The sequence below is a fragment of the Gopherus evgoodei genome, chromosome 17, assembly GCF_007399415.2.
Source record: "Gopherus evgoodei ecotype Sinaloan lineage chromosome 17, rGopEvg1_v1.p, whole genome shotgun sequence".
Classification (NCBI taxonomy): Eukaryota; Metazoa; Chordata; order Testudines; family Testudinidae; genus Gopherus; species Gopherus evgoodei.
In genome coordinates, this window is record NC_044338.1 from 18,179,206 (window position 1) to 18,206,167 (window position 26,962).

Here is a 26,962-nt window from a genome sequence, read left to right on the forward strand (position 1 = left end):
CCAAATTTTGCTCTCAGTTATGCCAAAGCAATCTCATTCACGTCTCTGGGGTTCTACCCCTAAACTCTCCTTATGGAAAGATTGTGATGGACCTAGAAACTGGTGAATAATTTATCTACTCTGATTGCTTGTATGATTGACCTAGGAACAATTTCCTCCCCCTGCAGCAAAAGTGTTTCTAAGGGTGGAAGTTCATCCCTCAGTTGTTTCCAATAGTGTCTACTTAAAAGCGCTGCAATTCTGTTATTAATAAACTGGGATAATTCTACAATTTATATTTTCTTGCCCAAAGGCAAACAAGTCAAGTGATTTATGAAACTGACCACATCACTAAGACAGAAGACAAAAATTTATTGTTTTTATTTACACTTTTAATGTAAAGGGCTGTGAAATGGAACAGAATTCTATTTACAAAATGCTCTTCCCAATGCAATAAGCTAGAGCATTTCTCAATGAGTTTGTGGAGCTCATGTATAAAAGACAAAAGGTTAAGCAACACTGCACTGCCCAGTGGACCATCTGGTGAACATTAGAACTGTCAATAAATCATGAAAGTACCAGTTCGTCAAGAAAATTCCACTTCAAACCACTGCTAGGAAAAAAAGGGGATGGGCAAAACTAAGAAAATTGGTATTTTCAGCTTTTCTAAAAACAGAAGCATTAAATAACTTTAATCTAATTTCAATTGTTTTATTGGTTCTGTTCTGATGAGCATATGGCTTCAGCACGTTGAATGCTTAGCTCTCTGTCCCCCATACAAAAACACAGGGAAATAACTCAGCATAAGATCTCTTCAGAGGAGAAGCTCATCCCCTCTTAGTCCTTCTCCTCACCATGGGTGATAACATAACAAAGGTTCTTATAGTCAAGATTACCGGAGACATCTGGAGGGAAAGCAGCAAACATCTGGCTGACCTGCAGAACAAACAGGAAATAAGCATTACAAATGCAGGACGGTAGGACAGGAACTTGTACTGATCTCTGTGACCCAGGGAACAATTTGTGCCAACTGGCAGAGGGCACAAAGGTGCATATGGGTTACAGGAATCCCTTGGGTCTGAGATCCCCATACGAATTGGCCAAAATGGGCTATGTAAAGTCTCTGCTGAAAGCCTATGTCACACTGGTCATCATAATCATTGTGAGATGTACATATGGCATATATGTGGAGAGTTGTGTGTATATACCTGTTCTTTGGGTCTAGGTGAGTTAGGGCAGAACACCAAAAGGTGATCTACAGACCTTTGTCAGGCAGGTGGCAAGACATGCTTCCCTCTCTCTGACTGGTCATGTGCAAACTGAGCATTGTATAGTTCAAAATAGATGCCTGTTTACAGTCCAAGCAAATTGATTGGGGTGAGCTGGAGGGAAAAACAAAAGCAGCAAGGGTTCTTCTGTGTAGGAGAAAAACCGATGAATCTTTGGAACTCTAACTGGGGTGCAGATGAACCCCCAGTTAGCTTCAGGAAGGGGAGACAAGTAGCCAGCAGGGGTGGACTCATGAAAGAAGAGTCTCGGTCATCCTGGTGGAAAAACGCTCTGGGAAGGACTTAGGAGAAAGCAGGACCATATTAGACAAGAGGGCATCTTCTGTGTCACCATTTGTTTCCAATATTTCGGTTTGCTTCATGTGAATCTCTCTTCTTTGCTAAATAAACTTATATTCGCTTTCTCTGTAAATAAATCTAAGGGCTGTGTGTTAAGTGAAGTTGTGTTCTAAGGTGTAACTAGTGAGCTGGGGTGAGCTATTCCTTTGGGAGGAGCCAAGTTGGGAGTTCTGTGACCCTTCAGTGGAATGGGGGCTGGGCACTTCAGAGGGACGCTTGGAGGAGTCAGAGATTGGTGAGTGTCTACTGCTAACCTGCATGAGGGTCAGCGGTGCCTGCAAGGGCTGAAAGGGGAGCGCTTGTGTTGCCTTTGGCTAGGAGAAGCAGGGAGTTGACCCCTGGCAGGCATACACAGTGCTTTCTCATGCTATGGGCAGGTATATGCAAGGTGCTCGCAACCCAGGGTACACAATCTCCATATGAATTCCAACCCAGTTCAGCTCCTCTGCAGGCTGGTCCATAGCCCACAATAGAAAATCCTCCATTGACTTCAATGGTATTGGAACAGGAATCACAACACAGCTGACCTAGCTAACCCTATCCCACAGGAACCCAGTACAGCCCCCTAATTAAAAGAAATCTCATCAGCATCCAAGCTAGCCCCTCACCCAATAGAAGTCCATTCAGTATTCCAGTCTAGCCCCTCAACTAACAGACTGTAGTTTGAACCTTCTCTCAGAGCCCGGCCTCTCAGTCAGCAGAACCCAGGCTGAGTCCCACACAAAGCAGAACTTTTGATAGATTAGTTCAGGAATCCAAGAAGATTCCAAGAGAGATAATCCCACAGAAATGGAGCCCAGATCATTGTCCCAGCCCACACACAACAGAACTTCATTGCCTAGCTCACTGCCGAACAGAACAGCTGACTATAGATCAGTCTTACACCTCCGTGGAAATCCAAGGAATGCTTTTTGTATGTGATGCTGATTTAGCCATGAAATAACTTAGGGGAGGTTTTTTGTATTGTTCCTAATCGCCAGAGCTAGCATGGATCTCTCAATCAGCCTTGACATGAACTGAATTCATTCAGCTGAAAAAGGGCAAATGCCCATTGCTGAGTAGCAGCTAGAGAGATATTCATATTTTTATAAAGGTAAAGGGTCCTTACCTCTTCTTGACTGAATCGGTCTGCTTGTGTCATAAGCATTTCTTTGATGCTGTTCAGAGAAAATGAAATTACATGGTTAAAGGAGGATAACTGCACATCACGTCTCAGATTGCAAACTGCTTTCCGAAAATGTGTGTGACTGCATAAATTAGAGCTGCTAATCCTCGAACGATATGGTAAGAGATTTACTATGATATCTTGGCTCCAAGAGCCCTCCCCCATCAATGTCACCACATGGTTCTGCCAAGTTATTTTGCTCTGTAACATTTTAAGATTGTTTACAGTTATTATATTCATAATATAGCCGTTTCCAATGCTTATCTTGTCCTAAGATGGTGGTTTTCATGCTAGCTGCTTAAAAATGTGTGTAACTCAGCAAAGCTGAATAGAGCATTTCTGTGACGTCTAAGGATGAAAGAAACAGAGCATGAAATGAGAACAAGGACATAAGAAAGAAGACTTGAAAGAACTCCAACAGCTATTCCAAATCACCACATGAGTATCCTTTTTTTTTCCCCAAGCACTCATTCCCAGAGTAGATTGTGAACTGCTTGTATTTCAAGGTAAAGTATCTTGATCTGGAACTATTGAACTTTAACACAGATGTTATACCACACACAAACTCCCTCCTATGCAATGACATCAAAGAGAGAAAATACTCTGGGCCAGAAACTTTACTGGCCTGCGCATTGTTTCTGTACTATATACCTGTCAAATAGGGGTTGTTGTTGTTTTTTACCGAAATTCTCAGATTCATAGAGTTTTAAGGCCAGAAGGGACCTTAAAATCATCTAGTTTGACTTCTTGTGTATCACGGGCCATTAAATTTCACTTATTTACCCCTATATTAAGCCCAGTAGTTAAACCACTACAACCCCTAGTGTAGATGCAGTTATATCAGTATAACCATACCTTATACTGGTATAGCTTATTCCCCTCCATTACAGAAATAGCTATATCAGTATAAAAAGCCTGCATCCACTCTAGATGGGGTTCTACTGTTTTAAATATACTGGTGTAGTTAAAATGGTACAACAAAGCCCAGATAATTTTTACTTTCAACCTTTCCCCCATCCTTTATTCAATTATTAGAATGCAAATTAAAGTTGTGTCTTTATTGTTCTTGTTACCAAAGGATACTTGTGCACTCTCAGAAAGTCCTAGAGGAAATAGATCTAGACCTAAATCTAGAGGAAATAGATTATAAATTGGTGACAGTGGGTTACAATTAGATATGTGCATAGAATTTGAAACAAGAATTGAAATCCAAAGATTTCCATTTCAGTTTTACATTTTTGAAACTGGAACTGACTTTGAAAAAACAGAAAAATAGCCCTGTGCTATGTCATGGATGCATCTTCTGAAAATAGATCACTTGTGAAATGAAAAGTGCCAATGAATACTACAAAAATCAGAATTTCTTTATGATAGAAGTCAATTTGTATAAAAAATATATGCTTCTGAATGTGCATAGTGTTGTTGGAAAGGGGCCATTTGGTGAGAAATGAAATTTCTGGATTACTAGTGGGGCCTGAGGAACAAAAGAGTGAAAATATTCACACAAAATTTCTGGAAAATATTTTCCACACTTTAACACAGCTCTGGTTACGTCACAGTAAATTTCCTGTATTCTTTTCCCGCCTTCTTTATTTAGCAAAGTTATATGAAGACTTTCCTTGTCACTAATAATTTTTGTCTTCTTAACCAGACCGTTTGTTACGTGACCATTGCTTTTGCAATGTAATTATCACATGATCTGCTGCTGCCTGTAATTAAAAGCTAGCAAGATAGTTCTCATGGAAATACATTGATAATTGGACATTTTTTACCCTATAAAAAATAAAAGTAGAAAAACATAAATAGGAGGGCGCTGGATAGACCAAGCAGCTTGTTGAATGGGAAGAAGCACTTAAACTACTTGTTCTGTTTTAGGGATCCCAAATAAACTTCCATCTCATACAGGCTTGAATTAGGAAGAGAGCTGGGTGCGAAGCGTTCTCTGTTCACAGGCTTAGAGTGTTTTTGCAAAGAAAAAAAAAAGCTCAAATGTCTAATTATAATCTTCTGATGCATAGCCCAGCAGCCCTTGGCATTCTCACAAGTAAGGAGGTCTGAGTTAAGGACCTATGCACATTTTCCATTATTTATTTTATAGGGAAACGAACACTCAGAATTTCCAAAACTAGAAGCTATGTACTTCTTTTTTGCATAGTATTTTTTTCTCAAAAAAAAAATCAAAGCCTTGTGGTGACTTTACAGAAAACAGTCAGTGCCTGTTTGCCTTGATGTGGCACACGAGATTATATCTGTTTTGGCTAATATCGACTGGTTCTAATATTTAAAATATTTTGGTTGCTCCTTTGATTTCCAAATAATTTTAGAAAATTACCATTGAAATCCATGAGGCAAGTTGCTTTTTATCGGGAAGAGCCCATCATGCAATGCAGTCTTGGAAAAAACTCTCCGGGTTCATGTAAACACTGGTCTAGCTCATGGGAGAATATCCCCAATTCAGTCCTATTCTGTCGACTTTCCAAAGGGCCAGGACACATTGAAACTCAAAGAGATAGCTCCTCAGCTGGTGCAAATCAACACAGCTTCATTGACTTCATTATTAACGGTGACTGACATTGACCAGACTCAGTTCAATTGATGGGAATTCGGACTGAGACAGAACCTTTCCAAAAGCTACACCAGTTTACACCGGCTGTGAATCTGGCCCAAAATAGTTTCTCTCTTTGACATCATTGTATAGGAGGGAGTTTGTGTGTGGTAAAACGACGTGGAGAAACAAAGTTCGTCATGGAAATTGGAAGTCTGTTACAAACTCCTGGAGCTTTTGGAAAAGTTAGAAAAGTCCATCCCAGTTGCCATCGGATGGACTGAGTGAGTCATTTCCAAACAAGAGGTGAAAACATGCGGCAGGAAGAGACATAAAATCTCCAGAAGGATGTCAACTATATGAATCTAAAAAATAAGTTCTGATTAAAAGATCAATGTGACTGAGTTTTGGGGAGCTGTCCCAATGGTTTTAATATGGAGGAATATTATTTATTAAGATATTAACTGTCATATTGAAAGGGTTGGGTGAGCCACTGTAAAAATGATTGCAAAACCTTCAAATGTCTAAAATTTGGAAGCATATGAATAGAAGTTAAACCTCAAAGACATTTATGGAATTGATTTAATGGTTTGTTCTGTAATGATCAACATTACCCTCGGGTCTAATAAGTAAACATTATGCTCTGTTGTGGTGATGAACTAAAGCCATTGTCTAATGCTAGCTGTGCAGAGGAAATGGGGAGGATGACCTTTTCCGTCAAGGAAAAAAAAAGTATCGTGCTCTCTTCTTCGCTTTTGGAGTCATTCCTAATTCCTAATTCGCCCCAGACTCTAAGAGGCTTCATTTGGACCTTGGCGTGTGCAAAGACTGCAGGATCAGGCAGAGGAAGGGGAGCGGTATATTTTGTATCCAATATGTTGCTAAAGATGGTGATGGGAAAATAATATTTCATGGCTCTGATATCATCAGAAGAGCATATTTCATGGTTGTGATTTCACTACCACATGATATGGCCTATTAGGCAATAGGATAAACTGTACTCTGGTAGGTTGAGTCACTTCAGATGTCCCACTCCCTCTGCCCAGCAAGGAGCTTTTCCCAAACTGTCTGGATAATATTAGCCTAAAAACAAACAGGAGGGCTCTTACCTCCAGTTCCTTCCAATTGTTAGCTACACTCACTTGATTAAATTTGGTTGTAGCCTCTTTAGGGAACGGGTTGTTTTTTCAGGTTCGTCTCCATGGACATTTAGTTCGTGGTAAGCTGTGGGTGCTAGCCTGCCATTGACTAACCATCAGTGTGGACTCCACTGATATGCACTAACAATTCATTTATGCATTTTGAGCTAGTCCTCTTTGAAATCTCACTAGATCAAAACACATTAACAAACTGTCAATGTGTGTCAGCAGAGTGCATAGGGACAGTAGACTGTGGCAGTCAAGTATGGGGGAGAGTCACGCCCCAGCTTGCTGCAAAACTAAATGTTTGTGTAGACAAGCCCTTTCTCTTGGTTTGTGCAGTACGTAGCACAGTGAGGCTCTGATACTGACTGGGGACTCAAGTGTAAGAGAAATAAATAACACTAAATAAAGGCGACATTGTACATTCATTTATTTTTTTAATTTACTTGCATTCTCCATCAGTTACACCAAACGCAGTCCACAAATACTCTGCTTCAGGCTACACACACACATCAGGGAGTCTGAAAGCAGTACAGACTGCTGGGGATTCACTCATGTTATCACAGTGTTGACAGAACCCCTTGATGTGTTATCACTTTATAACTCATGGCTTCCTAATTAGTATCATTTACAAAAGGGACATTGTGAAAGACCCCAAAACTGGCTGCTGTAGCATAAGTAATTAGGTCCTTATTCACAAGGTATTTAAGCACATCTAACTTCAGCCATGTGAGTAGTTCCACTGAACTCATAGGTCAGAGTTCCTTAGCTATTTTCCCTCCTTCAAATAATTTATCTCATGGTCCTGATCCTCATTTATATTAAGGCCCCTTTATACCACTTAACACTCCCATTCTAGCTCCTTTACATTGCCAGATTGGTGTAGAGAGGCCTACTGTATGTAAATAAAAATTGGATCTCACATCTTTATATAAGCACAGTTGGGAAGCTGTATTTAAAATAATAAATAATACTGCCAGTAATAATCAATGGTGGGGCTTCCACAAGGTCCACTGGTGATCTGGAAAGCTAGAGGAAATGATCATCTAGCAGTAGAAGGCTCAAATGGTAAACATTTAACAAGGGAAGATCCTCTCTGAAACCGTCTCCCTGTATTAATTAAGCTGATTGCTCTATTTTTAAAAGGAGACTAGCCTTCCCCTTCAAGTCAAGCTCTCTTTGAGAGTTCTGCAACAGACACTCATTTTAATTTTACATATGGAGTTGATCTATAAAGAGTGGGTCGTGTGTTGATTTATATCCAGACCTTGAAAAGAGGCTATCTAATGGCATGCATGTGATTACATTTCCGCTGCCTCTTGCAATGTCTAAAGACAATAACATATCTTTTTGAGGGGGTACAAGGACATTTATACAACAGTCTAGTCCTTTGAGCGTCTCTTACAAAGCTACATACTTTTCTGCCTGCTAGCTCTTCTGCCTCTTAGAATACTGTAGAATGTACATCCTTTAAACTGCCTCTTTAAGCAGAGCACTTATTTTTATTTTTTTAAGGATTATAAATAAACTTACTAGTCTGCCTTTATGTGACCTTTTCCTTCTGGGTCGAAAATCTTAAAAGCATTCAGAATGGTCTCTTCTGGGTCCGTGCCTAAAAGAAAATGAAATATAATGTAGATGTCTCTGTGTGTATGTTTGTATGCCTGTCTAATATTTGCTAAATAATTGCATTCATCTGAGAAAGGAGCAAAATGGAGAAGCTGTAGTTGTGGGTTTGAAGACAAAGGTTTCTTAAGTCTGCAGCATTTGTCATGTCAGATAAACAATAAAGGTGAATAGTTCAGTGTTCAGAAGCTTAAAAATAATAACTCATATCTATTCTGTGTCTGCAAGAGAGAAAACTTCCAGGAACTGGTCTCCAATATCAGTACCCAGAGGATTAGCAGCTTTCAGAAATGAAAATATAACAAACTGTTTCCCCGGCTGGCTTCCTTTAATCTTGTACTCTACGTTCCTTGTAAAAACACTTTTTGATGTTACTTGTTCTCCACTATATAGAGGAGAGGTTATTTCCCTCGCCAAAGGAAATGGAGCTCGTCACCAAAACGAAGTGTCAATGAAATGCAATGGAAACAGGATGATCAATGTACAATAGTGAATTGTCCTTATGTTCTGTATTGTGTTTCCATATGAGGATCTCAAAGCACCATATAACCCTCACTGACATGCCTGGGAAGCAGACAAGTATTAGTTGGAGGAAAAAGATGGTCTTTTGGTTAAGACACTAGATTGGAAGTGAGGAACTGCTCTCATCTCAGCCACAGACTTTCTGCTTGACCTTGGGGCAGGTCATTCAAACTCGCTGTGTCCATAAAACAGAAATAATAATCCTTCTTTTCTCCCACCCTGGATCTGTCTCTTCTGTTTAGACTGTAAGCTCTTGGGCACAGGGATTCTCTTACTATGTGTCTCTACAGCTCTGAGCACAATCTTGGTTTGGGCTTGTGGGTGGTACCATAATAGAAATAACCATTAACAACAAAGTACAAAATCCAATTTACAAACAAGTAAACTGAGCCACACAGATCATTTAAATTAACTGGAATAGGGAGTCTTTGAAGTGTAATTATAATAGGAAAATGTGCTCTCAGAACAGCAATGCCATTATGTCACACAGTGTAACAGAGACAAAACCCAGGAGCTCCGGCTCCCAGTTCTTTGCTCTATCAATCCACATTCCCTGACCACTCCCCAAGAAGTTTCTTGCTAAGGTTTCACAAGGATATTTAGCACATGGCTGTGCAGTATCTGAACTGACAGAGCGGCCCATAATAGTGTGGTCAATGATCCATAAACTAGGATCTAGGCCTTTGTACCACCGGCCCTGAGTATTCTTCTGCAAAATTCTGGACACTTATTTCAAACTGCAGTGTCTTTGCATTCAATACAGTGAGTGTTGGTATTTAATGTTTTGATTGTCTCATGCAGTGTAACTTAACCCAGCTCGGAGGAGGGGGTTGCATTTTAAGCAGTCACCTCTGCATGGGGGATTTTTTTTCCCCTTAGTGCGTTTTACATTTTCTACTCTGCCATATCCCTGGACTTCAGCTTTGAAGAGAAGCAATGCAGCAGGCATTCTTTATTGATTAGCTAGTAAATAAAGTGGTTTCTTTGATGTGAGGCATCTCTGTTTTCTGTACAAATTGCATTATTCCAACTCCCTGTAGAAACAGCTCCATGTGGCTGGTATTAACATAAACTGAGTTTTGTTAGCTGTTCATCTGGCATCATAATATCAATATACAAAGCTAAAGCTTGTCTCAAAAATCTCAGCTTCCCTTTTATGACAGAAATCAATTACAGCACAACAAATTTCACTTAGAAAGCATCTTTCACCAAACTCTCTGAGTGGTACTTAGCTAATAAAAAGTGTTGCAAAATTGCCATATCCACTTCCTCCAGCCCATTCTCCCTTTATAATTGTACTACAAAGACTCTTCATCCCAATTAGTTTTGATTGGGAATGTGCAGTCTTTTGGCTCTGCTTATTTTGCATGACAAACCCAACCAGAAGGGCATGACAAGCACAGCTGTGATTTTCCCTTTGACAAATGGAAAGAAGAAGAAGAAGATAAAAAAGCTCTCCTGCTAATAGCCAACAGGAAACCTGTGGACAAGAAGGGTACACTTCACCCATTTACCTTCCTGTGCTGGCTCTGTTTTCATGCCACGCAGTTGGCACGGCTGGAATCTCACCAGGCTTCAGCAATTGAGAGGCAAAGGACAGAAAGGAAAAGAGGCACTTTGCCAAGGGCTGTGTGATCATGGACATTATGAATTGGCAGGAGTCTGCACTAGTGCAGTCCAGAAGGGTGAATCAAGATATCCAGCAGATCCCAGCTAGAGTACTGTGAAGGAGGCTGAGTGTTACCTTCTGAGGGCATGCCCTCATTGTAATCATGGCGTGCAAGCATGACACCTGAACTATCTTTAATCTAGCTAGCTGTGACAGTTCGGTGCAGGCCAGCCCCTCAAGTAATTCTCCAGGATACCAGACTTGTACAGCTGTGGCTTCACTGCTCCAGTACCCAAGCTAGGCAGATTAAAACTAGCTAGGGTATGTCTACATGAGTTGCAATCATATCCTGTGATCGGAGGGCTGACACACGCTAGGGATCTAAAGGCTTGTCTTAAATAAATAAAGATGCACATACCGCTGTGATGGGCAGATAAGAGAGATTAGATAAACTTCAAGAAATATTACTGGTTCTGCTGACCTACCCCAGATTAAGTTTAAGTCCACCTCAAACCTTACCACTTTCTGTTCCAAGAGCAAGGAGCACTTCTTTGACCTTGACTTCAGTAATGTAGACATAGCACAGCAAACATTAAATAATTAAAAATATATTTTTAAAATCCCAACATCATGTTCCCCCTTGAGAGGAAATGGGAGGAAAGAGAAAGACAGCAAACACTAGCTATAACACTTAATGGACTTTGAACGGTGTTCAGATTGTAAGGGGATTGAGAAGATGACTGGAAGTGCATTTTAGCTACTGGGATCTCTCCTGCAATTCTTGGCCATGTACAATGCAAAAATTTGAACTAATTTACTGGCTTCCAGTTAGAATCTAGTACCTGTGGCTGAAATCCCTGTATTTTCAGAGAATATCAGGGTTGGAAGGGACCTCTGGAGGTCATCTAGTCTAACCCCCTGCTCAAAGCAGGCCAATCCCCAGATACCTCAAATCCCTAAATGGCCCCCTCAAAGACTGAACTCACAATGCTAGGTTTAAGAGGCCAATGCTCAAACCTCTGAGCTATCCCTCCCCCCCAAGAAAAGTAATTTTAAATTAAATCCCCAAATTTCCCCCTCAGTGATTGAACTCACAACCCTGGTTTTAACAGGCCAATGCTCAAACCATTGAACTATCTCTCCCCCGCATTTTATATAGGATTGGGCCAAATTCCCCTCTGTTGTAACTCTAGTGAAGTCAACTGAGATTAAATCAGCCCACTTTGCCCTCTAATCAGCAGTGTCTGGGCCAAAACTTGGTCACACTGAAGTCAATAGGAAAACTCCCATTGATATGAATCACACGAAGGCTGGGTCATCTGTCTCCAACCTGTAGGAAAAATGAAGAATGGCCATGTGGATAAGGCATTCTACCAAGAGTCAGTTCTCAGCTCTGCCACAGATTTTTGTGTGTCCTAGGGCATGTCACTTAGTCTGTCTGTGCCCTAATTCATATTATAACAAAGAGGTCCATATAAGTACACTGATAGATACCTCTCTAACCCAACAATGGTACATACCTTTCAGTTTTTCACCAAACATAGATAGGAAAATAGTGAAGTTAATGGCACCTGGAGCTTCCTGCACCATCGCTTCTAGCTCTTCATTCTTGACATTCAAGCGACCTGTAGTAGCAGAGATCATTTTTCATAATAAATAATCATTTTATTTCAAGAAGTGATTCACCACTACCCCCTCCCCACTGTGGTGGTCTGGGCTCAGCAGAACAGTGTTAATGATGTGGTAAGATGTAAGAACATAAAAACAGCCAGACTGAGTCAGACCAATGGTCCATTTAGCCCAGTATCCTGTCTTCTGACAGTGGCCAATGCCAGGTGCCCCAGAGGGAATGAACAGAGAAGGTAATAATCCAGTGATCCATCTCTGGTCACCCATTCCCAACTTCAGGTAGACGTAATTCAAAAAGTCACTGTCATAAAACAAACGGAAAGAGTTGGCTACAGGATAAAAGGACAAAAGAAGGAATGGAAGGGGAAAGTAATAAATGTGGGGGCAATAATAGCAAACATGGGGGCGCATTTGTGAAGAAAGTGATTATCTTTCACCACGGGTGAAATCCAGAATTTCATCCTATTACACAATCACCCATGAGATGGTTTTGTGATTATGCAATCATAATAAGAACGGACAGATTACTTGGGTAATCCTGTTTGTTCCTTTCCATCTTGCAGGACTTTGACTAGAGTTGAGATTCTGATAGCCCTACGCAAATGGAGTCGTACCTTGCTAGGTGTGCAGTCCCATTGATTTCAGTGGGCCTAGCTGAAGGGTGAGGTGCTATTCGACATGAATTAAGGGTACCAGAAACTGGCCCTAGGAAATGAACATTCCAGAGTAACAGTGGTTACAGGTGGAAATTTCCTCACTATCGCTACAAAGATATAGGGAGCTGCAGCTCTTTTCATGGACTCTGCTGAAGTCTGATTCCACCACGGGGAGCACTACAGATTTTAATCATTAACTCCTCTTGATAATATCCAGATGGTAAAAGCCCAGACACCTACATCACAGTTCAAGCCTCAACTACTGCAAAAGGGATGTAGCTCCAGGTTTGGGTTTATGAGCCTTTTGACCTTCCATTGCATGGGAAGGCCTGATGTTGTAAGGCATTAAATACGCTCTAGACTTATGGCTTGAAAAAGACCTTCCGTAACCTCATGACACGCACATTCCAATCTAGGCACAGAGGAACAGACCTTCACATGAAGTTCCCACGTTGGCGTGGGAAGGATGGCGGCTGGTCCATGACAGAAGCATTAATTGGTAGATATTTACATGACTCTTAGATGAAAAAGGTGCAGCTCAAGAAGCCCGGATAAAAAGGCAAATCAGAAATGCCTGGCATGGACCCCTACTTGGGTGGGCTAATTATGAAAGGGTTGATGGAAGGTGGATCAGTCTCTTAGGACAGGATGTCAGCTGCATCACTCTCTATCACCCGCCAACGGATGTCGGAATGGCTCTCATTTAGCCTTTGAAAGGGGCTGCTCAGTAAGCTTCCTGGCTAGAGATAGACAGCCAAGATAGCAGCTACCAGCCATAGAGGAGGAGGATCAAATTGAGCAGGTTTGGCAGGTTTTCCCTTTGGCTCTCTGAGCTTCATGCATATCTTATGACTCATCCGGCTCTAATTTTAATATAATTCTTTCATATGCACTTGAAATTTAAATTGCATTTAGAGTACTTTTATTTATTTATTTATTTGTTTGTTTGTTTACTCACCCAAGGCAGCAAATGTATCTCTCAGGTCTGCTTTGTCAATGAAGCCGTCTCTATTCTGATCCATGATGGTAAAAGCCTTTTAAGAGAAAAGGGGCATTATGTTACCATTGCCTCTTGATGTCCCACTGTAAATCCTGATACTCATCAATGTGGTATTATATCTGCGTTAGAGAGGGGAACATTTATCTTTCCTTTATTAATCTACAACATACAGCATTATTTTGCATTACTTACTTTCAACACGTTAATGTTTCTTGGCAAGAGATTTAATTAAACCCACCCAAACTTCTTCTTACTAAATTAACACTAGGCGCAGCATGGAGTTGGGTCTATGCCAGTGCTGGCAGATCCAGCCATTCAGGCTTTAACCCGTGAAAGCTTGAATTAGGGAAGCTCTAGTCACAGCTGCCATGGAGGCTGTTACATGGGTTGTGTACCCCTGCCTATATCACATTGTCCTGTGCAGCTAGAACAAGCCGTAAGACAATTAACGAGAGTGGCCATCACAAACTCAACAAGGAGTCCGGTGGCACCTGAAAGACTAACAGATTTATTTGGGCATAAGCTTTCGTGGGTAAAAACCCCACTTTTTCAGATGCAGCTGTAGAAGTGAGGATTTTTATCCACAAAAGCTTATGCCCAAATAAATCTGTTAATCTTTAAGATACCACCAGGCTCCTTGTTGTATTTGTGGAAACAGACTAACACGACTGCCCTCTGATACTCAACATCACAAACTGGTGCTGAGTTAAAATCAAAGTTCTGTGGAGGATAACAGGGAAGCCTCAAAATCTCATAGAGGAAATAAAAATACAAAAGTGAAGTAAGAAAACTCAGAAATCTCTACTTTGATGTGTTATTTATTCAACCCAGGCTTGTTGCCCTTTCCATCACACTGTGTCCTTCAGGCTGTGGTCTAATTTTTCTCTGAGTGACCTCAGTATATTGACCTTAAAATATCTCCTGTCAGGCAATTCTCAACAGTTTGCAGAAAAATACACTTGTTGTTTTGTAGTTTTTAGCCAACACACAATTTCAGAACTTTAACCTCTTCCCCATTCATCATTAAATATACCTATCTATCTACCTACCTACCTACATACATACAATGGTCATAATTTAAAATTTTCTTACACTTTGAAAGATTTTAATGATTTGAGAGATATTTTCCTGAGCTTACAATGGGAATGTTGGAAGAACCAATAATATCACTGAAAGTAGTATCTATCTACCTACCTACCTATCTATCCCAGGGACCTTCTACATGCTTCCCAAAGATACACAATCAACGGAACTCAGGCAGATTCATAATATCTGGCTACAGCACTCTTACTGGAGGAATCTCAGTACTCATAGAAATCATCCTCAGATCACTCCACACACAATAGGCCAGCTTCCCCCACGTCACTACCAACTTCCTCCAGAAAAGCCACAACATTAACAGCCTTCTCAAGAACACCATCCTTGCCACCATTGGTGTCATCTGCTTCTACACCTTCATCCCTTACCATTATGGCATTGCTACCTGCCTCAAATGCTTACAGGATAATGTACAACACTCACATATCCCTCTAAATGTATCACCAAACTCATTGATTTCATCTTCGCTCACAACAGCTTCACACTTAAGAACAAACACATTGTACAAGCTATGGGAACAGCCATGGATACTAAGATGGCTCCTCAATATGCCAACCTCTTCATGGGCCACCTCAAAGAAGACTTTCTGGAAAAATGCACCGCAAAACCAATGATATGCCTGACATACATCAAGGATATTGTCATCTCCACCATAACTTCAACCACCACCACCCATCCATCAAACTCATTCTAGAACACTTCCACACCAATAACCTCCTGGACATCATGACTAGCTTCAGCAATGGAATCCTACAAAAGACTATATACAAGAAACCCACAGATCACCACACTTACCTCCACAAATGTACCCCAGACACACAAAACAATCTGTTGTCCATACCCAGGCATTCGGATACCACAGAATTTGCTCTGAAGAGGAAGTCTGGGATTCACAACTAAACACACTTAAAACAGCCTTCACTAAACAAGGACACTCTGCCAGTGAAGTAGATCACACAATGGAAAGGGACACTCAAATACCCTGGGAGAACATGCTTCAATCCAAGAAAAAAAACGTTGACTGCACACCTCTAGTTGTCACCTACCACCCCAGACTGGAACATATATGGTGTAATATCAAACAATTACAACCCATGTTGGATGAGGCTCACATCTTGAAATAAATGTTTCCCAAACCCATTCTTCTGGTCTTCAAATGATGCCCCAGTCTCACCAAGCTGATCATCATAAGCAAGCTCCCCACAGACCAGGACCCACCAACTCAAAGTGGTACCAGACCCTGCCAGAACAACAGATGCAAAATCTGCAGACATATCTCCATGCTACAATGATCAACATCTCCTCAAACACACTTTTCAAGGTTCATGTGTTCTACATGCCTATGTAGGCATGAATTTGAGATGTACCTCATCCAGGGCATCAAATGCCCCAATAATGATTATGTGGGTAAAACCAGACAATCACTACACTCTCAGATGATCTCACACATTAAAATGGTAAAAGACAAAAACACCATTTCATCCATGGGTGAACACTTTTTATGAAGCAATCGCTTCCAATCTGACCTTTTGGTACTCATCCTCAAAGGAAACCTGCACAACCCTTCAAAAAGTACGCCTGGGAGCTTAAATTCATAACTGTGCCAGACACTCAAAACCATAGACTCAGAGACACTGGTTTTAAGGCTCATTACAATTTGTAACATCCCTTTGCCTGCTTACCCTGAATTCCCCACTTCATTATAAGTAGTCTCCTACAGCATATGTAAACCCTTATGCTTAATACTCTTACCTTGAATTGTCAACTTCATTTTAAGTGGTCTCCCACCACATGTTATCTCCTTATCCTTAACAATTTGTCCCAACTTGTATTTAGCTCTGGTTTCCTTCCCCAGACCTGCAGAGAGCTCTGTGAAGCTCAAAAGCTTGTCCCTTCCACCAGCAAAAGTAGGTTCAATAAAAGATATTTGCCTCACTCGCCTTGCCTCTATCTCTCCACCTATCTTTGTGTCCATTTCTATGGTACTGTATCTTGAACCATCTCTGATGTCACCTTGTTTATTGATACACATTGACCATAATGAGTGGTAACATCCATAGGTTCATATAGCAGCTCACTGTATCCGCCTACCATAATTTGTATACACTTGTAGTCTACAGCTCTGTGAGGTGTAGCCCCTTCCATGATACTGTTTTATCATCATATCTTCATGCAATCTCACCTCCATTTCTCATAAAACCTCAGTATTCAAGCTCCAGTACGACTCTGTGATCATTTACAGTAGTGTATATTCACAATAATTGATTCCTATGCCATATACCCATCTAATGATAAGTTTAAATCTACTCGCCATAAGTTATTTTCACTCCTCCTGCAGGACTGACTGCATAGAACAAGTAGAAGAGAAGAAATGTGAATAGAATAGTTTTATATACATATACACAGAAGAGAGGCAATATATGATATAAATACTATGTTTGCTTCTTGACAAGTGGCGTTTAAAGTAACATAATCATTGTGATGGTGAACAATCCTTCCATACCTGGAAATAGGTGCACAAATAAGGCAATTCTCACACACTAACAGAACAATAATGTGTTTTGGATTTTAACTCTGCAAGGAATGATTATATTTATAAAAAACCCTGGATTTTGTTACTGATTTTTAAAAAATCATGTTTCCGCTTTTAAACTATGGTATTAGGCCCAATTCTGTAAGTGCTGTCAAGAGTCTACCTCCAGGGCTTCACATTGGCTTCAATAGTGCACTGTGGCCGCAGCAGAACTAACTCATAGTGGTCTGTACTAAACTCAGTTCTAGTCCCTAATTCAGCAAAGTCATTGAGAATGTGCCCAATCTGAAGCATGTGAATAGTCCCACTGAGTAATCTTCAGAGCCGATTACAGTCAACAAGACTCATTCCGCTGATTTTAATGGGCTTCGAATCAGGCTGTAAGTACATAGCATTGGCTTAAATTTGTGGGGGTGAACCTCCTTTTGGTGAAAAATGGCTTTAATTTTTAATTTTAGTCAAACCTCTCCAGTTTTTCAACCAGAAACTGAAAACTTACCAAAAACGGTTTAAGGTTTTGAGTTTTGTGTAGGGAAAAATAAAACAAAACTTCTGCAAGAAATACTTTTAAACCATCATTTAAAATACTTCACCAAAAATTTGGCATTTTTGACCAGCTCTAGTTTATGCAGTTTGGTTTTAGATGGCAACATTTTAAGAAAGAAAAATGGGCATTGCTTATCATGCTGATAAAAGCTGGTTAAGCAGAGTTGAACACTTACTGTTAATTCCACAGAAAAGGTCAACAGTTCCAATGAATTTTCTTTGGTCATGTTCACAATCTCTTGTGTGGGTTCTAATGGTTGTTCATAACACTGAGTTTCAATAATGTGAATCCTCATGGAAAGTGAATGTTAAAGCCACGTATATGAAAATGAATTGTATATATTCACACCCTGGAAGTGCTTTTGTTCAGTCAGGGAACAAAAATGATAGGATACATCTTATCTGACCACCCAGAGCTACTCAACACAGCTCAAAGAATGAACGTTCAAAACAACTTGTAGTCAATACACAAAGTTAAGGGAAGTCGTGGAGGGACAGGGAAAGCAATGAATAATTTAAAATGACAAATCTGAGGAAACTGTAATGTGCTCATGGACATTCCAGAAGCAGAAAAATAGCCTAAATACATCAAGCAAATTATCCATCATTCATTATTAATTCAGCTCTTATGCCCGAGTCATTAGTTTTGATTATGCACAGGTAACTGATCAAGGAATCAAGAATACATAGTTAACCCCAGACTCTCCTTGATCTGCAGGAGCCTGAATTAGTCAACCTTATGTGCACCACTGTAAAGTCCTTATTTTTGTGGGCATTTGGGAAGAGGTAGGTTGAGGGTTTTGTGGGGTTTGGTTTCTGGTTTGGAAGTTGGGTTGTTAGAAAAAGGTGGGTATTATGGAACTATCCATTAATTAAAGCCCAAGTTAAGGAAAGTATCCCAGCATTGAAATACATGCTTAAAGTTAAGCATATGCTTAAATGATGTCTTGAATGTGAATAGCCTTAAGCATGTGCTCAAATGCTTTTCTGAGTGAATTATATAGTAATTTTTTTGTATTGAGCTTTGTAGGGTTTTAAATAATGTGTAACATCTAGATTTTGAAGAGGAAAGAAAGAAAGAAAGAAAGAAAGAAAGAAAGAAAGAAAGAAAGAAAGAAAGAAAGAAAGAAAGATTCATAAAAGTGCACAAGCAAAATGTTATCAGCGAAAACCACTAAGATGATTCAGAAAACAACTGTATTGTGTATTTTATTAAAGCAGATGAACAAAGTAACGATTGCAAAACAATCCTAAGTGATGGGAGAATGTATAACCCAGCAGTACGGGATAACAGAGTTGGCCCACCTCTTTAAACTCCTGAATCTGGGTTTGATCGAACATGGAGAATACATTGGAACCACCTCCTTCTGTCTTCTTCTTTGCCTTTTTGGAGACTATAAAAGAAAAAAAGATCCAGTAGGTAATAAATAATACTTGGAATACCAGATAAGACAACCACATTTATAGTGGAAGGTAATATGCTTGCACAAGTAGCATGAGAGGGTTGTATTCGGTTATATTTTCTCCCATGTTTGATTCAATACTTTGTTGTGCAACAAATATATAAACACAGAAAAATGCTGCTTGGTTACAAAAAAATGGGGTGCATTTTTACCAAGGAGTTTTGTTGCCAATGGCTTTCTATGGATTGGATTGTAACCTGATAATCCAACCTGAGTAAGAGGCAGTACGTGGTTATGTTGCCCCAGAAGCAGCACAGGAAACCAGACTTGGAGAGTCCAAGTTGGTCTTTGCTTTCTCCTTTCTTCTTGGGGGCAGTGGTCCATGCCAGCCCATTTGCTAGTGCTGATTACTTTCCTCTCGGTGATGGCTCTGTTATGCTGGCTGGCTAAGACTCTGACTTCTCCCCACAACGTGCAAACCTGTGTGAGAATAGCACCCCACCAGCTTCCTCCCCCTTCCCTGCCGGCTCTGGCAATGCAAATAACCTGCACTGGGAATTGAGGAAGCTCCTTGTTCTACTTTACTCCTCTGCGTGGCCAGGCAGCCAGGCTCAAAATTAGGCCCTGTATGGGTCTGTCTACACTGCAGCTGGTAGCGAGCCTCTGGGTAGACAGACTTTCACTAGCAAGGCTCGAGTGAACACGCTAAAAGTAAACACGTGGACATTGCGGCATGGGCTGGAGCTCAGGCTTTCAAGCCTGGCTCACCCACTGCTGCAGTGTAGACAGACTTTATAAGGCCTCTAGTATGGAGCTGTGAAGTGAAAACATCTCCATTATGGCTGCCGTAGCGATCCAGTACTGAGTGGACAGATCCTTCCAAGGTCTAAACACTATCTACGTTTGGAGGAAAGCACATGCCTTGAGTTCTGGTCTAGCAAAAGAGATCCCACTGATGTGTAATCAGACATTACATTCACTCTCTTCAGTACTTGCATGGCCCCACGACTGCAGTCTCTGTGCACCTCCCAATCTTTAATGCATTTGTCCTCCCAACATCTCAGTGAGGCAGGTCAGTGCTATTATCCCCATTTTACAGATGGAGTCAAAGGCCCAAATCCTCAAAGGTATTTAGGTGCCTAACTTCCGTTGATTTCAATACTTAAATACCTTTGCGGATCTGGGCCTATATGTCTTGCCCAAGGTTGAGGGTATGTCTACTAGGGCCAGCTCCAGGCACTAGCCCAGCAAGCAGCTGCTTGGGGCGGACAATGGTGAGGGGCGGCACGTCTGGATCTTAAGGGGCAATTTGGCGGCAGGTCCCTCAGTCCCTCTTGGAGCGAAAGACCAGCTGCCGAATTGTGGCCAAAGATTGAAGTGGCGGCGGTAGAGCTGAAGATCATGATCGTGGGGGGGGTTTGTTTTTATTTGTGTTTTTTTGGTTTTTGTTTTTTTTTTGCTGCTTGGGGCGGCAAAAACCCTGGAGCCAGCCCTGATGTCTACACAGGGAAAAAGCCTACATCAGTGAGTCTTAAGAGTCCAGGTTGGCAGACTCAAGCTAAAAATAGCCCTGTAGATGCTCAGGAGTTTCAAAGCCCAACTTAGAACACCTACTTTTAGCACATGCCCAAATCTGTAGACCCATGCTTTGAGACTCACCTCTATAGGGTTTTTTGCTGTGTAGACAGACCCACAGGGAATCTGTGGCAAAGCAGGGAGCTGAACTTAGGCCTCCTAAGGACTAGGTTAGTACTAACCACTGGACCATCCTTATCCCCATTTGTACTACAGTCCTGTCTGCCTCTTATGTAATAGAATATGAAAAATTCTGTTCTCTACAGAACAGAAGGCAACTTTCTCCTCTCCCCAAAATCTGCCAAGATTCAAATGAAATCCTGGGAATGAGAGCTGGTCAAAGATGTTTTTCCATCTAGCACTGCTGGAAATATATAGCATCTGGTCAACTTAACTTGCCATGCAGATTTCAGCATTCAGCCATCCTGGTGAGGATCTCATATTATGATATATACCCCACACATGTACACACATTGTACTTATCTTCTGGAACACAAACTCCTGTACTGTGGGAAATGCATGAGAGAATGTATTTGCTGGGAAGAAAAACAAAGACAAAATGCCACCCAAGACGTGGAAAGATATGTGAACAATTGGAATGTTTAATTAGTGTAGAAATATTGATTTTGGAAAATAAACAGATTCCCTCCTCCTCCTCACACGGAATGAGTGTTGTTTTGAGCCAAAATGGACAGAATTTCATGCAATGTGAGGTGCCTGGTGGACATTTTCAGAATTTCTAGTTAAAATGGAAATCTAGGGACAACCCCACTTATTAACAGTGTATTCATTCCCCAAGGTAATAAGAGAACAGATGTTAGCCCGTTGAGTACACTGACAGTCTTTAGGGGCTAATGACTTCCCAAGTAAGCAGTACTTGCAGGGCTGGCCTTAGATTTTGGGGGAGGGCCAGGAGGGTGATTTCATAAGGGATCCTCAAATTTAGCTGATCCATCTGAAGGGGCAATTTTTGAGCTACCACTAGCTTTTTTGGCTGCAGATAAGGGAAGCCCTGTTGCTCAGTCCAGGTATGATTTTGTTTATTCACCCTGATAAATTGCTTTCCTAATAATCAATTTATTTTCTGAGGTTAATACCACAATGAAAGGGCTAGAATCCTAATCCTACTCCTCTCAGGGCAAGGCCTGATTACACCATGCATCAGGTACTCCCTGGTTGATTTTGGTGAGTTGTCTATATAGACAGCTCAGAGTGCATACACAGTAGGGACTTTAAGCAGGAGTTGTAGTTGTATGAAATTATGTGGTAAAACCCAGAGATGTGGCACATTGTCAATACAAAAAAAAAATCAGCTCACTTTTTTTAAAAAGGAGTGTTAAAGCCCACAGAGACTGAAGCATATTTATCCACAGAACAAGTACAGCACTGGGAAAATTCAAACCCTTAACCTCACCACCTCAATGATTTGTTAGTAGGCTTCAATCCTGACCCCTAGGAATCACCTCCATGGTTTACTGCCAATAATGACCATTCTGTCTTTAATTTTTCTGCTGAAAGTCCAAGTATGGATCCCAGTTAGCACCATTTACAATGTGGTTACCTGCGGAATCAGACTGAGACCACCAAATCATTTCACAGAGGCCACTGAGCAGCTGTCAGATGGCAGTGCCTTTCCATCACTGGGTCCAAATTCAAACTATTGGATCTAGGGCTCAAAGGATTATCATCAGTCTGCTGGGCTATCCAGCCTCCCAAATCCCCACTTATGGGTGGTGTGTGTGGGAGCGTGTCTCACTTGAATTGCCAGGAGATCCATATTCACAGAGTGGAATCCCAGGATTAACTCAGAATCTTAGGAGAATGGGAACATGAGGCAGGCCAAGGGGCTATCTGCCAGAGATGAGATTTCACCTTTTTGGCGATGTAAGTCAAACCCAAAAGGCAGCTAAAAGAGAGCATAAATAAGCTGCCAAGTTTGTACTTGGATCGAAAACTCCCCACAGTTCTGCAGCGATTAAACCAGGATTTCATCTGAGGCTTATCTCTCCAAAATAATCTAATATCTTTGTTTTACCTCACAGAACAGTGAGCAGGGCAGCAGATGAGGAAGCAGAACACCTCATTTTTAGTCTTGGATATATCCGTGGTTTACTGCATGGCCTTAGCAAATCACTGGCCAGTCTGTGCCTCAGTTTCCCTATTTGTACAATGTGGCTAATAATAACTTTGCTAAGTGCTTTGAGATCTACTGCTGAAAAGTGTTAGATAAGAATGTTAAGAGTTATGAGGAGGTGCAGGTTCCCCAAACTGAGAGTCCAAAGCCTCTGACAGAAAAGAGTCTGGAATACTGTTGGGATGTCGATACAATTCCAGCCTGGTTGTATTTATCACCTCACTGAGAAGAAGACAACAGTTCTTTTCAAAGGGAACCTCAGAGCCATCATGCATCACTGGATTATATCAACAGTGCTAGTGCTCTCTCAGCTGGCTTGGGTTTCTAAGGATCTTTTGTTAATTTTTAGGTGCTTTAAATAAAAACCCAGATATGGAAAACCCTGACCCAGAGATAGCTCAGGCTAGCCCAGCACTTGCTGTGTTCTGGGTTTCCTTCACTGAGATTCTTTACATTTCTCCTGTCTGGTAGGGACTGGGAGTGGGCGAGAACAAGGCTAGTGCACTGACAAAGATAGATAGAAACAAGGAGTCAGCGTCGCCTCCACCTCTCTGGGTGCAAAGTAAGAACAGGGATCTGAGGGCAGGCGGGTTAGAGAGGGGGGGTGTTGTGTCTACAGGTGAAGAATTTCTTCTGCTGCTTTAAAGGTGACCTACACACACAACCAACTTAACTGTGGTGGCTATATGCCAATGTAAGTTAGGTCAACGTAATTTTGTAGTGTAGACCTGGCCTGTCTGTTTCACAACATTTGGATCCTTTCGGTGGCAGGTGAGCCGCATACAACCCATCAAAACGCAGGGCTTGCAAGGAATTATCTATTTTAGAGGAGTAAGCAGCATAAACTGCTTTGAGAATCACAATTGGCATTTCAAGCAGGCAACACAACAGGCTTTGAGAACTCAAATAAAAACCTGAGCTGTCAGAGCAGAGAAACACAGGATCTTTTTATTACTCTTTCTATGCTCACAAACAAATCCCTCCTCTCACATCCCCACACGCCATCTTACACACATTTCCTGATTCCCTCCCTTCCCCCTCCCATGATCCCTTTAACTCCATCCCCCACACATCACACCAACAAATAATCTCTCCTGTTCCCTACCAAATCCCTCACCCCAGCCATCTCTCTCTCTTTCATAAACACACACAGAGTCCACTGGCTTCCGTCACTCACACACACACATCGCGGTTCACCACGACAGCCTGTTCAAACCCTGTGGCCCCCAAATCTCCTCTGCAATCACCTTGCACTACATAAGCACTCAATACCTTTTCTCCACTGCAAGTATACACAGGCCCCCTCTCATGCACACAGAAATGAACGCTTACCCCTCCATCACAAAGTCCCCTATTCACACACACACACACGGGCCAAATCTCCAGCTGGTGTAACTCGACCTGGCTCTATTGTGGTCAATATTTTTTAGTACAGGTGGTACATTCCAGACAGTCAAGCAAGCTGCAAAACACATTTCATCAGAGTGTGATCTATTTTTGGATACATGATTCCCTTCAGCACACACAATTCACTACAAAGTGTCACCGAGCTGAATGAATGCAGGAATATTGTTGGAGCATGTAAAAGGTCTCTCTCTCTCTCTCTCTCTTTCTCACACACACACACACACGCACACACATGGAGATATCACAGACCCAACTTTATTGAAAATTCCCTGGTATTAACTGGGACCTATAGACACACAGTTCTCAGAATTCCATCCTGTAACACTTGTGTGGTCTGTTTCTTGTTAGAAAAATTATCTCCCTAAACCCTGCCATTCTCATTCTCTTCAATCCTGTATGTCAGAACCAAGTAGCACTGGCTGACTTCTAATTATTTTTTACTGCGGTGCTTTGTCTGCACTAATCCTTTGAAAGTAGATTTACTGAACATCTGAAATATTATGATGCTATAAAACCTCTGTAATATTTATAAATCCCTTAAGACATCATAAGGGGGAAAAACCCTCCTCACACAGTTCATCTTGCATAATTACATATACATTTCCCTCTGATTAATAAAAAATGATCTCTTCCTTATGTAAAGATATTCTCAGCTTTCTTTCATTAAGACAATTTTTTCTTTCCATTTTAAATCTGTTTCATGTGTCCGTGAATTGTAAGGTGCTTCAGAAGATGATTTCCCAGGGCAAAAGGCACAGTGAAAAGAAACATCACGGACAGTCTTCAGTAGCAATGAGGCTTTGGGGACATGTTTTGCCACATTCTGAGATCCATAGCACTGGCCAGTTTGGCCGCAGATAGTCTTGGAATAATTATTCCAAAAAGCAGAAAGCATTGTGAGAAAGGAGTCAGTTCACCAGAATGAGAGGAGGGAGAGAAAGACACGTAAAGGGGTGAAAAAGAAAAAGTCAAGACCCAATACATGCCACCAGATAAATGGTTGGCTTAGGTTCTAGAGAAATCCATTAAAGTGTAGCCTATATATCTGAGGTCCCAGTTGGAAATTGTGACAAATACACTCTCCTCTAAGCCAGTGGTGAACATGGTTTGGTTGCTGGCGTATACAGGGACAAACCATTTTCACCATGCGCAAGCTGATGTTACAACCTAGTCTTGAGCATGGTTTTTAGAAATTGTTTTGATTGTGGTTTGATCCTGTTCAGAACAGTGGTTGGGCAACATTCATCTCCTGTTTCAAGGGAGCCAGGTTTGAACAACGCTTCACAAGGGTTTTCAAACACAGGTCTCTGGTGTTAATAGGCTCCAAATAGCAGCCACAGGTCCCAGTGGGAAATGCTACACTGAGGGAGCCTGAAAGGAGGCAAGAGATGAGGAAAATAAAGAAACAAGCTGCAAGCAAATAATTAAAGACACAATATTCCTTTTCCTCCCTGTTAAGATAGAAAAACGTCCAGAGCTCCAGCCCTTGTTGAATGATGTTTTAGTCATTCCAGTGAAAACCCAGAAGACAAACACAGAGCCAGATACACAGATGTCATCTTGGGCTGAAAATCTTCCCTTGCTCTTTAGAACCACATACACTGGGACAATAGTGCAGAGGTAGCCATGCAGCAGGTCCTGGAGCCATCCTGCCAGCACAGGGCAGCATGCCCAGTGAGGCCAGGAGGGCAAGGAGTTGGCTATGGAGACTACATCTCTGTAGTGCTCCTTGCCTCTTCTTCCATGTGCCGTAACAACATAGTCCACAAGCTGCCTCGGCCGCAACAGACTATTAATCTTCGGGCTATTCAGCACTGCTAGCTGCATTAGTTGCTGCCCCAAGGTGAGACTACGTTGGAAAAGAGACTCCCAGCAAGATATTTCCCCCAGCTGGTGAATCCATGCAATATGGGCAAGATTATGCTCTGACTGTCTCCAGACCTAGCACATTTATTAATAGAGTGCAAAAGGGTGCTCTGAAATTCACAGCTCATCCAGTGTCCCTGGGTGCTGACTATCTCCTCAGTCTGAATGTGATTCTGTTTAAGGATGAGATCTGACATTGTTATTATCATTGCTCCTGTTAAAGTAGCTTTGGGACAGAAAGAAAGAAAGAAAGAAGAAAGAAAGAAAGAAAGAAAGAAAGAAGAAAGAAGAAAAGAAAAGAAAGAGTAACTCCTACCATGGTGTTGCTGTTCCTTCTGCCCCTTGTGTGCCAACCAGCCAGCCAGCATACACAATGCCAATTGTTCCTTTTTATAGTGTCACCGAGGAGTAAAAATATGCCTGCTCCAAGTTTAGACAATAGATGTAAGATTGGAAAAGTGTCGTCATTGGATCCCAATACCATTCCAAGCATCTGTTCCACACAGGGCTTTTGCTTTCACATAAATACTGCAGCAGATAAGTAGATAGGCAGTTGGGATACAATTGTACAGTTGTCACAATGAGCCAGAGCTGAAGGGGCTTTCCTGTGTGCTTCTAAACAATGAATACCAGCACTCACTAAGAAGGATGTAAATTGTCAAGGCCTCTTGGAAAGGCAGATAGAGGGAAGCACTGAGACACCTTGAGAAAGTGCAGAAGAAACTAGCAGTGATTTGTGGCCATCAAGACTGCTCAGACCTAGAGTGGGGCAGGAACTGAACCATCACCGCCCTCCCGAATGATACCTACATGGAGACAAAGAACACCAGCCACAGCCCAACTGTGTCATCAACCCGAACACCATTGTGGCAGTTACCTGATTCTCTGTCTGGTCCATT

At 41.5% G+C, this 26,962-nt stretch overlaps 1 protein-coding gene across 1 annotated transcript; it reads right to left on the reverse strand.

Moving 5' to 3' along the window:
- Nucleotides 1-331: 331 nt before the first annotated feature.
- Nucleotides 332-26,458, reverse strand: MYL10 (myosin light chain 10). Its single transcript, XM_030537052.1, has 7 exons — nt 26,380-26,458; nt 18,984-19,072; nt 13,460-13,535; nt 11,737-11,841; nt 7,993-8,071; nt 2,716-2,764; nt 332-915 (listed from the first exon to the last, which is right to left on the reverse strand). The coding sequence occupies exons 1-7, from the start codon at nt 26,429-26,431 to the stop codon at nt 817-819; spliced, it is 549 nt and encodes a 182-aa protein (XP_030392912.1). The 5' UTR covers nt 26,432-26,458; the 3' UTR covers nt 332-816.
- Nucleotides 26,459-26,962: the final 504 nt, after the last annotated feature.